At 36.2% G+C, this 15,118-nt stretch overlaps 1 protein-coding gene across 1 annotated transcript; it reads left to right on the top strand.

Moving 5' to 3' along the window:
• The first annotated feature begins 1,602 nt into the window (after positions 1-1,602).
• Positions 1,603-13,104, top strand: TMEM244 (transmembrane protein 244). The gene is made up of 6 exons (XM_009931907.2): positions 1,603-1,635; positions 6,476-6,561; positions 7,147-7,220; positions 10,166-10,291; positions 12,097-12,141; positions 13,010-13,104. Exons 1-6 carry the CDS (start codon positions 1,603-1,605, stop codon positions 13,102-13,104), a joined length of 459 nt encoding a protein of 152 aa, XP_009930209.2.
• Positions 13,105-15,118: the final 2,014 nt, after the last annotated feature.

The following is a 15,118-nucleotide window of genomic DNA, read 5'->3' on the forward strand; positions in this document are numbered from 1 at the left end:
TTCTGCAACTCCCAATTTTGATTTGTTCCTGTACTGGTTTACCACAATTCTGGTGCTCCCAATCTTGAAGCAAGGATGTAACAGAAATATTTTCCTTTCTCTTAGAACATTTAAAGTTCTCAGCTGTGCAATAGGAATGGGAGGAACCTCTTAGTCTCCCCAACAAATAACAAATCCATGCCTACATCTTCCACTACATTTCAGTCAAACTCGGTGACTTTCATTCTGTCTTTAATCTTTGTCTGGTTAAATTGACTCTTTGTGAAGAAGTCAGTCAGTGAACGTGTACTCTTGTTATGTTTAATAATGGTCTTAGATTAATGCAATCCATTAATCTTTCAATTATCTTGCTACTTAGAGTTACTGCAGACTTTTATGTGAATTAATTTTAGGTCATGGCTGTTTTCAGCTGATACTTTGGGGTAGACAGAATGCTCTTTGAATGAAACCTTTTGTTCCTTTTCAAATATTTTTTAATTACCAAAGCCAATATTTCTTCATTAATTTGCCTCTCTTGACTATTGCAACCGTTTAAGTAAATTAATTTTGTTCTTTTATTTTGCTTCAGACTATTCCTTTGACATCAATTCAGCTCTCAAAATAGAACTTAACTGATGTACAGATTTTTGTGCTAGCAATTTGCACAGGAAAGAATTTCACACAATACTACCAGTAATTTCCCTGACAGTATTCACAACCTGGAGCTATCGAATCCATGAGTGAAAGCTCTTGTTTGCTGAGTGCAGAGTGTATTTTAAAACAGACAATATTTATTTTGTATGTTTAAAAAGGCATAAAAAACCCTAATGAAACTTGCACATATTATGTTAGTGATAGCAAATATGAAAAAAGTTTGAGTGTGTTCAATTTCAGAAGTGATCCCTCATATGATCTCCTTTTTTCAAATAACACAACATACTGAATCATAATATGTCTGTAAAAAGCCAAATACAAATCCATTAAGGAACTGCTCAGTAGGAGCTGGATCTGCTCTAAAGTACACTAAACTTCATTCTGCTGAAGGAACAAAATTTTGTTCAGGAAAAGGAGAAGAGTCATAAAGTAAGTCTGGTGTTTCTTAACCTAATTATACCTAATGCAATGTGAATTATACTTGATGTAATAAAGTGATAGTCAGAAGAAAAATGTTAGTAAAGAGCATTGTGAAGAATGTACCACTCCACATCTTGTCAATAGAATTAATGTTAAAAATTGTAAAACTAATTAAAAGTAGGAAGGTATAATATCCCCAAGGAACTGTGATCAAATAAATGCCGAAAAAAGCAAATAGAAGTCAGAAAATAATATTAATAATGATATCTCTAAATAGCCAAGTTATATTCTAGATATGCTTTGGCTGACTCTAGGTACAAAAGTATGACATTAAATGAGCTGGTAGGATTTTCTCTTTGCTCTTCAGCGGCTTACAGTTCGCTCGCAGATGGTTTCTGTCTCAATTCAGTTTAATCCAATCAGCTTGCCTCACTCTGTCCTATGCTCACCTATAAGAATGTTTTTTTGGATGAAAAACAGCTGCTTCTTCCTGTTGATATTGGCATATGGAATATAAGAACAGCACTTCCTTTCCCACATCATGTGTCCATGGCTCTCAAGGTCAAAACTGCTGAAACCAAGGTAAAGGGAATTGAGTTTGTATAGTGTTGTATGTCACCAAATAGTATTTAGAGAATTAGACAGCTACTGCGGGGCTTGAAAATGCAGTTGCTTTTATTCTTATAGTAAGAGTGTTCTTCAATGTTCTCTTCCTGAAAACTGAAACAAAAAGGACACCTTATACTATAGTGTTGATGGAAAGTACTGCAAATTACATCTTATAAAAAGGATTTCAAAGTATGTGATGTAGCTCCATTTATAACATATAATTATTGGAAGCGTCTAATAAAATCCTACGTGTAATGACACCAGTGTGTTTCTAAAATTCCTTCTTTAAGTTGTTTTAACATATAATAAATGACCCTGTGGTTTTTAACTTGTCTTTTTCGCTTTGAATTATTTCAGGTGCTAGAAACTGAGAAAAATAGTTTGAAAATAAACAGTATTCTGAGATTTTAAAAATATATGTTTAAATTTCAGTGGAAAGTTCAAATAAAAAATGAAGAAGGATATTATAAAACTGGAAAATTTTCAAAGGATTTTCATTTTCATGTTATTCTTTTAAGAATATATTCTTAGTACCAAGCTGCATACAATTCCTTAGCTTACTCGGCTGAGCAAAGCATACTATACCTAATACATCACTACATCCCTAAGACAGGAACTAAGAGTATTCTGGATACAAAGAGAAAAATCCTGGGCCTTTGACGCCAATGAAAGTTTGTTGCTGACTTCAAGTGAGGCTAGGAATTCACTTACTGTCATTAGAGGTCAACAGGTCATCGGCTCACAGCCGTCCTTCGGCTCTGTGATTTTCACCTCAGTCCTCTCTCACCACTTTTATTACCATATGAATCTACATCTAGAGCAGATAAGGCTTCAAGGAGGCAGTTGCTAGAGGAGCGGCAGCAGATAAAGGAGAATTACAAGAAACTAGCATCTGCTCAGAGCAATGGAATGAAAATGATTCCCACCAAAAATGTGCAGAAGACTAAACTTCTAATGTGTAGACATTCTTTCAGTGGGGTAGAAGGTGGCACAGCTGCCAAACTTGCACATGACATTGTAGTCAATTAACGTTACAGTGACCATGGGGTACACGGTGGAAAAGAGCAGTTCGAATGGGTTATTTGGCCAATTTTCTTTAGAGTAAGACTAAAGACAACGGAAATGGAAAAGCTGTATTTAGCCCTCAGACCAACCTGGCTGAAGAGATTAATCAATCTCAGGTTTTTCTTGGCCTTGGTTGACATAGGGGAAGAAAAAAAGAGTAAGACTGACCTGGACATTTAGTTATTGACAAATACCTGTTTGTACATGTCCTATTGCATTAGAAACTAAAGCTCCTTGATGTCTCTCACTGTGGGAGACAGATGGACTATTCAATATTTAGCATTTTACAATATTCAGTAGTATAAAAATAAGTGGTTTGCTAAACTCACAATATCCACACTTCTGTCAGTGTCAGATGGTTCTGTAAATACGTTATCTACCACACAACCATTCAAATAAAAAAGGCCAGAAGTGAACATTAGAGATGTTTGAGTGAAGCTTCATCCAGAGCGGCATCTGATTTTGCTTTGAAGGATCTATTATTTCCAAAGATGGTTTGTTCCACTGGCTAATTGCCTTTACAGTTAAAAATGTCCTTCATGCATCTTTCAAATTTGTCTAGCTATAACTTGCAGCTGTTTACTTCTTGTGGCTTTTCTGATAGATTAAAGAGCCTTAAGTACCTGGTATTTTCTGCCTGGAAAGGTACTTATCCGTCATAATCGAATCAGCCCTCAGAGCTAAACAGATTGACCTCTTTAGGGCTGTAGTCCTAATAAAAAAACCCCCATTTCTAGCCATCAACTCCCTTTTGTGGCTCTTCTCGGCACCTTTTTAATTTCTTAACTTACTTTAAAAATTGCTAGTGCCAAATCGAATGCCACTTTGTCTTCCCAGTGCTGTGTTTAGAAGTAATACTTCTTCCTTATTTCTATTCGTATTCTCCCAGTCTAAAATCCAAAGCCTAAAGGGCTTGTTTTGTGTCACAATATTGCAAGAGAAGTTCATAAAAATGAGCTAGGATGAGGTAATGCTCATCTACAGCCCTCCTCAGAGTCACTGCCTTCTTGAATAAGGGCTCCTTTCAACAGCATATAACAAATTAAACCAAAATCGAAATTATACTTTAAAGCTGGCTTATGTTTTACATTTTTTAGTGCAATGTTACCTGCCAACTGAGTTTAATTCAAAAATAAGGACTTAAAAAAATATTCTGTATCATTAATTTTCTTTCTTTTTTCTTTATTCATTTTGAATCACTTGCCAAGAACATTATCCAACTTTACTCTCAAAACCCAAAGCAATGATAAGGGTATGCAATCACTAGTTTTGATAAAAATTGTTGAATACAAGCAAATAATTAAAATGAGCAAGTGTCTTTCAAACTTTGCAAAATGGAAATTATTTTTAAACTTCACAGTATCTTATATATTCAGGTTTTTTGTTTCATTCCTTTAGTCTTAGTTGTTATCCAAATAATTCTTCTTCCTATTTAGTCATGAACTATTATCTCCCCTACTTTGGTCCCTATAACCAAACTACACACACGTGATTCCTTTCACCTTTCTTCAGAATTGAGTCCTATTCCTCTATTAGTTGTTACCTATTTTTTCTAAAGTTCCTTCCCATTGCAAATATGGTGCCACCATTCAAAGAGATTCAAAGAATGTCTTCTTTTGCATGATACAATGCTTCACTATATGCAGTCTATATTCTCTGCTTGCCATTCTGATACTCTGAAAAATTGCATCCAGTCCTCTGTATTTTACTACTTCATCTATGCAGGGCCATTTTTCATGGATTTACTTCTGAATGAACACCTGCATTTTTAATATTTAATCATCTTAGTCTTTATTTTTCCATTTGAAATTCAATTTTGATCAACACGGACACGAAGTCCTGTAAAACATGAAACTTCCAAACTCACTTGCTGTCAGCTCTCTTCCATTATCCTAGGGGGAATCCAGCATGGGATCTTGTATGGCACACAAAAATGTGCAGCTTATGGCCCATATTGATATGTCCAAGTGTATTTACTTAATAATGGAATCACTAGTAATTATGTTCCGCTTGGGTCATTATTGCATAAAGGATCAGAGTTTGGATCTATGGAGGTCTTACCAGAGGATTCAGGTAAACACACATTGCTAGTTTCAAATATTTGATAGCCAAACTGGAGGAAGGGCAAGAAAGTTCTTAAGTCATTACATGTGTTGTACTTGGACTAAGAATTTATACAACAGTACACTCTTAAAACAAAAACTGGAACGCTTTAATAGCAAAAAGCAAAATGCAGCCACAGATCCTTCCACTGTAAAGCATCATGTAGCACAATATTAAAGATAGACAATATGAAACCAGTAGCAATTCTCTCTACAGTCACTGTCTTTCTCATGACTGCTTTCTATCTATATATTTTCAGAGGAAAGCAAAGTGCAGAAGATGAAGGATGGAGGTGATAGGCAGAGAGGAAAATGAAACAGTAAAGAAAGACTCAGGAGTTAGAAAAATGGCCATTGAAAGAGGAAAGATAGCAAGAAGTTACGAAAGAGGAAAGGAGAAGTATGACATGTTAAAGCACTAGCTAGAACGAGAAAATAGAGGATAATCTGGAGTCTATAGACAAGAAAAACTGATTTTACTGACCACTCCACCAACTGTAGTAAACATCTTCAGTTTCTTGTTCTTAAACAAGCACACAATATTGCCAAAGCAGGCGCTTAATTTTGAAGCATAGAGATGTCTCGTCCTGATGTCCCATATTTCCCTTTAAAAAAATCAAAGCCCAAATAAATATCTGGAATGTCATTATATCATCACACAAAAACAGAAATTAGTGTGTTTTGCATTAGGAAGACTACTATTATCACCAAAACTGATTAACTTTCAAAACATAATTTTACATTATACCTGTAGGAATGAATACCAGTCCTAGTGTCTGCATAATTCAGGAATCAAACTTAGAAGATCAGAGACATGTGATCAGAGATGTGTTCACTTGAAAGGATCTCCAGACACTTTATGGACTTCATCAGGTGAAAGCTCACAGGTTTTTGTCTGGCTGCATTGCTTCTGAAACTTCAGAAATGACAACACAGAAATGGAATGAAAGAAATAATGATACCAATGTATCAGAGGAAACATACATTCTTTGTATAATTCTGTATATAGCATTTCTCTTTTCTTAAGGACACTGTATTTTATCATAAAATAGTGTTTGCTTTAAGTAACTCGTATTTTTTCAATTTGGAGTTGGAATTCATTTAGAATTAATTCACAAACAATTGAACTTTGAGAAATAGTAAACAGATAAGCCTCATTACTCATTTAAGGTGTCTACACCCTTACCTTTGAAGTAAGCACTAGGGTGACATGTTTTCTAGAGGCTGGGAAACTTAACAGTTACTGCTTTACAATTTTCTACATTTTATTTGTATACAGTTTCAACATAATTACAAGGATGGCATTTCTTTTAAGTTAAAAACTAGGCTAAAATCTCCCGTGTAATAGCTGTCAAGAAATGTGCTTCTCATTCTCTGAATGCTTATAAATTCAATAAATATTTGGTATGCAATAATATATAATAAAAACAAAGAACCATGCATTATAACCATACCAGGAGCTGAAAGCTACCAAAGAGCCTTTAACAACTTTTGTGTAATTGGCAACAGCAAAAATTCTGCCTAAATATTTTGTTTTCTGATTTTTTTTCACATTATGATTGACAGAAATATGGAATTATTTTCTAACATTTCTGTACCTAATGTAAACGTGGCATTAGGTTTTACTGTCTTTTCCCCTTCTGCAGGTTGTTCTGGTGAACCTGTTGATATGCATGGTAGTTTTCTACACGGTGTACTATGTGGTCCTATCTGTGTGCTTCGCAGTATTCAAGTAAGATTTCCTTGTCTTGAGTCTAATGTGATGGCATACTGCAACTGGATATAATGGGTAGAGCTATGACCCTGTAGAGGAGGCATCCAGCCTGGAGGCATCCAGTCCCAGTTATCCTGTGAACACATTTTTCAAACTGTTGAATTGTCGACCTGAACCAGCCTGAGTTGTTGTACCTGAACCTCCATTCAAGTGCACAAATTAGCAAACAGAGACTCAAAACTAATATAAAATGTTGTTTCAAATCTACTTCCTTGCACTTGCACCATGTAAATATGTGAATGTAAGAGAAAAGATGACATTAAGAAAGGAAAAAAAAGATTTTATAATTGATAAAAAAGACAAATTATATTCCCTCAGGAAGTTGATAAGCATGTATAGTGATAGACCTATCTTAAACAAAAGTGCAGATCATGGACACTGTGTGCAAAGGCAAGACCACAACATGCAATGGAACATAGAGAGCTTCTAAAAGCCCAGAGTATTCCATTTGAAATAATATTTAAAACCACCAGTAATATGTCATATAATCACTAAGGCTTTATTGAATAGCTCTGGTTAAATTTATTCTTTCTGTTTCCACAGGATTAGAATGATGGATGGTTTGGCACCTTTTGACTTTAAGACAAATCCCTCGTGGATTAACCCATATTATTTAGGTAACTGAAGTTTGTTTCTCTCTCTTTTCCCAGCCAGGAAAATAGATCTGGTTGTAAACTTGTCTTCCTTACGGACAGTATTTTAAAGCTGTTGTAGTAATACTAATGATTGCTGTATTTGAACTACACTGCATTTAAATGCTTATTCATCATCCCTGCACTTCTCATTTCTGTATTGCTGCTGATCATTCAAGTTATTGTTCGGCTTTTCCTTGAGTTGTTCTTCTGATCTTGCATCATCTGAAGAAAATGTGCTGCTTTGGCAGGATGCTTCATTTTCATTGCAGAACAATTATCTATTCTCCCTAAGGTTCCTCCACAAAGTTGTTAAATTTAATTTTCATACTTCAGCAAGTTTCTTATTAACCACATTGAATCCAGATCTGAATAACAGGTCACATTCAACCGATGGAAATCTTACTTTGGTAATGGCTGAATACAGTGTGCATTAAAATTTCAGGGTTTGAGTGTAGCTCAATCCCTAAACATACTTTTATATATCCTAATACAAATTTCTGCATTTTTGTCTGAAGGTCTCAAAATACATTCCTTTTCCTAAACTGTCGTTCCTAAGAAATTACATGCATATATGAAATTTTACCAGATTTATCATCTATTTTACAAAGGAAAACCACACCATCTGTCAGTAAAGTAAGTAAAGATCAAAAGTAAATTGGTTAGTTCATCAGGTTAAAAAGAGTAATAAAAATGTATGGATATTTGTACAGTGTCAATACTGATTTCTGATGAAAAAAGAGCATTTCTGTTTCAGCAATGGAAAAGAAAATTAAATCATATTCCATTAGAATGGCTTTTCAGGGCCTTAATGTAATTACTGTATCTCAATATGGGTTTTTGTTCCCCAAAATTACCAGCTAGTTTGATGCAGTTTCTGTGCCAAAGATAGCAACTCTATCGTGCAATTGGTTAGTAGTCCACCCTCCTTTCTGTCCACCTCATGAAACAACATACAATAGCAAAACATAACAGGATCTGTTCAAAGTCTGTGGACGTAGAGACAGAACAAAGGTTTCTGAATGACGTTGCCAATGTGAATTAGTTTACTCAAGAGTCTCACTCATGCCTGTTAAAAACAGAATAATGTCTTTAAAAGATAACCTCAGAATAAAAATAGAAGTCAGCTCAGAACTGAGGTATCATTACTGGCCCAGTCTTGTAAAAAAGTTTACAGAGCGTCTGTCTACACCAAGCGTAAGTTCTAAATTATAAAATTATTGGCAAAATTTAAAGGGATACTATCATTATGAAATATAATAAACTAAAAAACCAAAAACATATTGTCAAACATTAAATTTTCTGAAGTGTTATTTCCTGTTTTCCTAACTACATGTTGCTTTACAGTTACGTTTTTCTTATTTTTTACATTTTTTTAAACTTCTGGGTGAAAGATCCATAATACAGTTGGAACTAATTGATCCTATAAAGATTAAGAATAAAATTGAAAGGCACAAAATGCTGCCAGATGTGTGCATTCAATACAGTGAAAAAATAATGATTTCTACTCTCAGCTACATTATTCTTAGGTATCATGTTACTGCAATAGTAAAAAAATAAATAATTCCATTAAAAATGTGACTTTTTTATGCCTGTGTACTTAAAAAAAAGAACAAAATGCATTTAGATGGAAAATTATATGAATTACAGATGCACAGTTATGGCCCGTTGTATGGTACCTCAGGACAGCTAGAAGAGACACGACGCATTTTCCATTCATCCCCCTGCTATCCCAGGTAGCCACCAAGCATAAAACCAAACTTTGCCCTCAACATGGTTCTTTTTGATCCCATTACCCGCAGCAGCAAGTAAGCACGCTGACAACTGTGCACCACTCCATTGCTGCGTTGAAGAACACATCACACCAGAGGCCGCGATGCGGCTCCTCACCCTTCCCAGCGCGGCGGCTCCGTGCCCTCCGGACTGCTCTCCTGCCCATGGGAGCATCACGGCTTGCCCACGCCATGATTTTCGCAGAGCTGTGCCCGTGCCGGGGGAGGTGGACAGCATGGGCTGGTGGCACAGCATGGCCCAGCACACTCCAGAGAAAGCGCCAGGGAACAGAAATGCACCACTTAGTCACCAAGAGGAGGCATTTTCTTGATCAGATAACTTTAATAGCTTCTTTGGGCAGCCTAGTTTAGTTTTGTCACTTTGCTGGTAATCCCCATTCACGGTTTAACACAGCACAGAGCTAGCTGCTGAATGTCAGGCTCGGTGACTGCATGGTAGCTGTGTCAGCCTTGCTATCAGCACTGAGAAAAGCCAGGCTCCTCCTGGTTGTACGTACCGTGAGATCCATACGCATGGATGGCCTCTGCTCACCTTGTAGGCTCTCTGCTCTATCTCCCTTTGCATGTCTTTTCTTTAAATTGTTCTGATGTCTATCTATACACACACACATAAGAGAGATACATGCACACACATATATATACACATACACTTTTGTTTTATACATATGTATTTGATGCAATAAACTGCACAGGGAGAAAGCTATGAAGTTTCTTACTAGACATAACATCTTAATGACACAGTTCTGGTTTGGAGGAGAAAAATTTGATCAATGTCAGTATCAATCAAATCTGTCTGGTGCCGAATGCAAAGAGTGTGGATGGTCCCTGAGTAAAATTTCCACACCATCTCTCCTCCAGGCTATATGAACTGGCCATAATCCTGTTAATCCTCATGTTTTTCCATAAAATATGTAACATTTTAAAGTCTATAGGCAAATCAGGACAACTCATGCAGATGTCTGTGTCAAAATTAGAAATGAACTTTATAATTAAAATATTGGCATAATATTTGATCTTGTAAAACATAATTTGCACAACTGTCTCAGCCATTTTAACTTCCTATCACTATTACTTTGAATATAAGAAAAAAGCCTTTTAAAACTGTGTTTGGCGTAAGTATCCTATTTTCATTTACAGTTCTTGTGATATCACTGGAAACAACTTTCTTCATTTGTGGTCTGCTGTTTGCCCTGGTTGTGGAAGAATGGGTTTGGGACTATGCCGTAACAGTCACCATTATTCATATCATCATAACTTCAGTCAGTAAGTAGGTTTACTGCTAAACACGTGCATAGCATCACAAATTGAAGGACCAGTAACTATGATTCATCTGCTGTATTACTGGACTAACTTTCTAATTTTTCCTTAAAGCTAAATGTATATCTATCTGTAATTTCCATCCTTTTGACTCATGCATTATTTTAAAACCTGCCATTTAAAACTCAACTCTGTTTCTGTTGCAGAATGTTAAAACACAATTTTCTTACAAAACTTTCAGAGTTTGAATTCGTAATCTGGCAGTTAATATCCAACAGACCCAGCCTAGATACAATCTCAGCATCTGGTACGTGTGTTTTGCTCTAAATCAAGAAATTAATAGTCGTTCATGTCCTGACAATTTACAATGTACTCATTAACACTTCAGCTCTAGTCCAGAGCAAAAATGAAGCTTGCTTCAGCAAAGCCAATTCAAAGTTCTAAATTTAGATCACTTGCACTAAATCTCATGGAGGAAAATAAAGCATTTTACTATAGAAACAATTTTTTTTTTTCCCCTGAAATTCTTCCCCTCAAAGGAAAGGAAAGGAAAAGAACTGGCTGCTTTAAGTGAGACTCATCATCATTTTTTACCAGTCCCTGGTAACCTGCTACCTTTTCTCATGCTGTTTAGAAGAATGCTGCTATGGCTGATTAGGAAATATATGTTAATCTCCTCACTGCCAGAGCCCATTTGGAGATTTTTTTTTCCTCCTATAGCAATAGGCTTAGTATTTTTATTCTAGAACTTAGGAACAGGAAAAGTATCACTGCCAAATTAGGAGTCCCTCTCTACTCTGTAATAATTCATCTTCCACCTTCCAATGCTGTGTCGATTTGTCTTTTAATGCTTTATACAGATGAAGATTCCCCAGTTCCTATGACAAGTTAAGTCAGAGACCAACAAAGACTTCATCTTAGAAAACTGAGCTGAATTTCTCATCCACTGAATTCCATTTCCTGGAAATTAAACTACTGTTACTCCTTATGAATAACTATTGTACTTAAATCAAGGAATTCACAAAAACTACAACAAAACCTGCTTTATATATAATGTATACAATAATGTATCTTCTATCATTATATTAGATGATGCGTTTTGATGTCCAAACAACCCCAGATTTGTTATTGTTTCCTTCAGCTGGCCAACAAAACCTCTGCTGGCTGACTCCGAGCTGCCAGCACACATAGTGTGCCTCCCAGCTCACTTTACCACCTCTACAGCCCTGTCAGCTTTTTTTAGGGGGGCAATGTTGGGTCATATAATGGCCCTGCAGTTGATCATACAGTGGGGATGTGGGTCAGCTTGTGTGAGGCCAGGGCAAGCGCCTGCTGACACAGGGGAGACCATGCTGTGCAACAGCGCTAAGCTGCGGCGTGCAGAGCCAGCCTGTCCTCCGTGTGCCGCATCACCCATTAAGCCGAACATGTCGGGCAGCTTCATGTATTTGGACTGCAGCAATACGTAGGCACTCTGCCAGGGGATCGGTGTCTCTCTTGTACTAAACCATGTACAGATAAGTAATAAAAAAGGCATTTCTTCTGCAGAGAGTCTAAGAGATCCATTTAGCACACACTTAACTAGGTTTAAGACTTGCCTTCCAGTGGGATCAACCAACAAGCTAAGCTTAACGGTATGGCCAAGTATCTGAATGATCAGGACCTAAATATGCGTTTGCATCTTCAATAAATGTAAAGTATATCATTTATGAAACATAACTAAGAAGACCTTTGATAACATAATACAATTTTTGCACGTCTCCATCCTTATTGTTTAAAAATATACACTTCTCCTTTTCTTCTCCTTGCAGTTATGTCTGAATTCCCCCTGATGTTACACTGGTGGCTGGCACTAGGTATAATTAAATTCTTTAAAGTTTAAATTGTTTGACTCTGATAAAATTAGTATTTACAATATTAATTGTTTCTATTAAATGTCTGTTGTCTCACTAATTTGAGAATTGTCAACATTTAAAGAAGAAATAAATGCTTTTCATTTATACTTCTTTTAATAACACAGGCAAGTAACACTGGGCTAACACTTGCCTTGCCTTAAAAAATCTCCTGTTTTAAGACCAGAATGTATTCAGCTTATGTTAATCTTGCTAACAAACAGCAGATACGCTCATGTTCTTGAAATAAACCATGATTAAGTCCTGACTAATCAAACTATCTCTCTTAATTCAGGTGTCAAAAAAACAACTAGTTGTCTTTGGTACGCTTTATAATCAATGGAAAGAAACAGGCACCTTCAGAGGCAATTTTTATAAACACTGTGCACAGGCACTTATGATAGATGAGAGAAATCCCAGTCAACACATTTCCTTAGAGTGAATGGCAAACCTACTTTTCTGAATATTTAATTTTCTGTAAATTTAAAAGCATAGCTTTATACTAGAATACAGTACCTTGAAAAATAGTTAAGGGAAAAGGACTGGCTTCTGTCCTTCTTTCTTATGTGATGGATAAAAAGGATCTACAGCTCCAGTAAATTCCTAAATTATGGGGACAAGCAAATAAATTCCCTGTCCTGCAACTGGTTTTGCATCAGCAGCTGCTGGAGCTGGTATCTTTGCAGGTAGTTAAAGCCTTGGGCAAAATGTTAAAGTAGACAGGTCATTTTTAAAAATTGAAGATAAAAAGAATGTCTGTTTAAAGTTTTATCATAACATTTATATTCCACTATAAAAAAAGAATATAAAACACTCGTATATTTTCTTTCAGGATCTGGAGTAATTTCAATGATTTGTGGAGGACAGATTTTGGCATACTGCTTGTTCAAAGACAACTTCATTTACCCGATTCTAGATGATTTTTGAAAAGGAAAATTAGAACTTGCATTTAAATTTTTATGAATTCCATGGTTTCATTAACATCATAATTAAAATGAAGCTAGCAACTGTCTAATTGTAACACTAATATTTAGCTTACCAGATGTCTTGCATCTTACATTTGTTTGCAATGTCAATGTCATCACTTTTAGCTGTTGTATGTAATCAGTTCTAGCTTTTGTATGTACAATTTCCATTAAGCAAATAATTAGATACACTGCTCCTTTTTTAAAAACACATAAACCATAAGGAGGGTAAGAGGAATGATGCAACACTCCTGCAAAATGCTACAAGGAAAAGAAAAAAACTTTTGAATTTAATGTTTTCAGGGTGCTTGTTATATATTGTATTTTATGAAATGCTGACTCTAATTTAGGCTGGAGTTTGACCTCTCACAAGCGCTGCAAAACTGTAAAGTCACCCTACCTGTCATAAATCACTGTAGGTTTAAAGCAGTCTTTATTGGCAAAACCCTGGCAGAGAAGGACCCGTGAACAGCACATAGCTCCGCATCTCTCCCCATCTTCAAGGTCTCACCTAGCAGCTGTCCAGAACAACAGCAGGCAGAGGTACAATTCCCAATGTTTGGTTGACTCCCTTGCTTCCAGGGATGCTGCAGACAAATGTTTTCTACAATAGCTTCAGGTTATTCTCTCTTTCACTAATGATCCATTTATGGTCTGGCTGCGCTGGAATGAGGAAAGGCAAATGCTACTGACAGCCACTTTTTTCTCTCTCTCCCCCTGCTGCATGTAGCCAATGCCGAATGCGAGTCTATGGTAGCGGTAATTAAAAAACAACAAACAAACCATAGTAGTGGCTTGAAGTAACACTTTATCTCTTTAACCATAATGAAGTTATAAAAGGAAAATTGTCAGAAGGCGACTTCACCTCAAGTACAATACTAATGATTGGATTTCGGCTGCAGTTTGCTTAGAAGAGCAAGACTAGATAGCTGTTTGCACAAGAGTGCCTAATGTTGCATTTACCTTACCCTAACTCAATAGACAATGCCTCTGAAGGATCTGTCCCCTGTTGAGTTAATCAAGCTTCTTAACATTTATTGCAAGTTCTACAATTTTCAATGAAGTTTCAATACTGAAAGTACATATACAGTGAGAAGCACATGTCAGAAGACTCCCAAATGAGTTCGTCTATCATGAATGGTAGATGTGTAAGTTATTTTAGAGACAAACCAGGTATGTAAATCTATAACACTGGAAAGACTTAGACTTTACAAGTTGTTCAGCATAATACACTGCGTACTGAGGTCAGCAGAGATAATTCTGGAGAGTGAATTAACTGCCTCACAGTGATCACTGGTCTGAACCATGGACAGTTTTTAGTTTGATGGATTGGTATCTCCATAATTATTAGTGTGCAGATAACTGACTGTTATTCTGCATTTGAAAAACGTTTGCACATTCCTTCCAAATTTGTTTCGGTTCAGAACTATGAAAATTGATGGGAAGGAAGTAGTGTCTAATGTAAATTCATACCTCTGTCCTCCTCACTCTCACACAGTTTGTGTGTGTAGGTAGTGTGCCATGTGGCAGAACATGAGTGGATTAGATATAAAGTTAATCCATGTGTGGAACAAGTTTCTATTTTTAACCCGGCAGGATTTTCCTCTACGTGTGTCAGCCCAGCTTCAGCTTGTAGTAGCTCTGTTGCCCGGTCTTGACATTTTTAACTTTTTTTTTTTTATTTAAAATCTGCAAGAGACACCTTCAGATTAATATGAAGAGTGCTTTAGTCCCAGGATTTCTCCAAAGCATGTACAACTAGGTCAGTGCTAGAAAAACAGTCACAGCAAGAACTCTATGAAGGATTAAAAGCCTTAGCCCAGCTATTAAAGAGTCATTAGGTTTTTGCATTACTTTCAGATATGGAATGATGAGACAATTTCAGCGCTATTTCTTTAATCTCTTCTGTTAATTAGATGTTGAGCACCCATGATACATATTACAAATCATGTTTAAAGTGTAGACAAAGTTCATAT

Source organism: Opisthocomus hoazin, chromosome 2, assembly GCF_030867145.1.
Source record: "Opisthocomus hoazin isolate bOpiHoa1 chromosome 2, bOpiHoa1.hap1, whole genome shotgun sequence".
NCBI classification, from domain to species: domain Eukaryota; kingdom Metazoa; phylum Chordata; class Aves; order Opisthocomiformes; family Opisthocomidae; genus Opisthocomus; species Opisthocomus hoazin.

What these genes read in the sequence shown, in the direction of transcription:
- TMEM244 (XM_009931907.2), top strand. Translation starts at nt 1,603, where the DNA reads ATGGCTCTCAAGGTCAAAACTGCTGAAACCAAG. An exon ending in TCAAAACTGCTGAAACCAAG is followed by an intron (nt 1,636 to 6,475) that starts GTAAAGGGAATT and finishes CCCCTTCTGCAG; the next exon opens with GTTGTTCTGGTGAACCTGTT. An exon ending in GTGTGCTTCGCAGTATTCAA is followed by an intron (nt 6,562 to 7,146) that starts GTAAGATTTCCT and finishes CTGTTTCCACAG; the next exon opens with GATTAGAATGATGGATGGTT.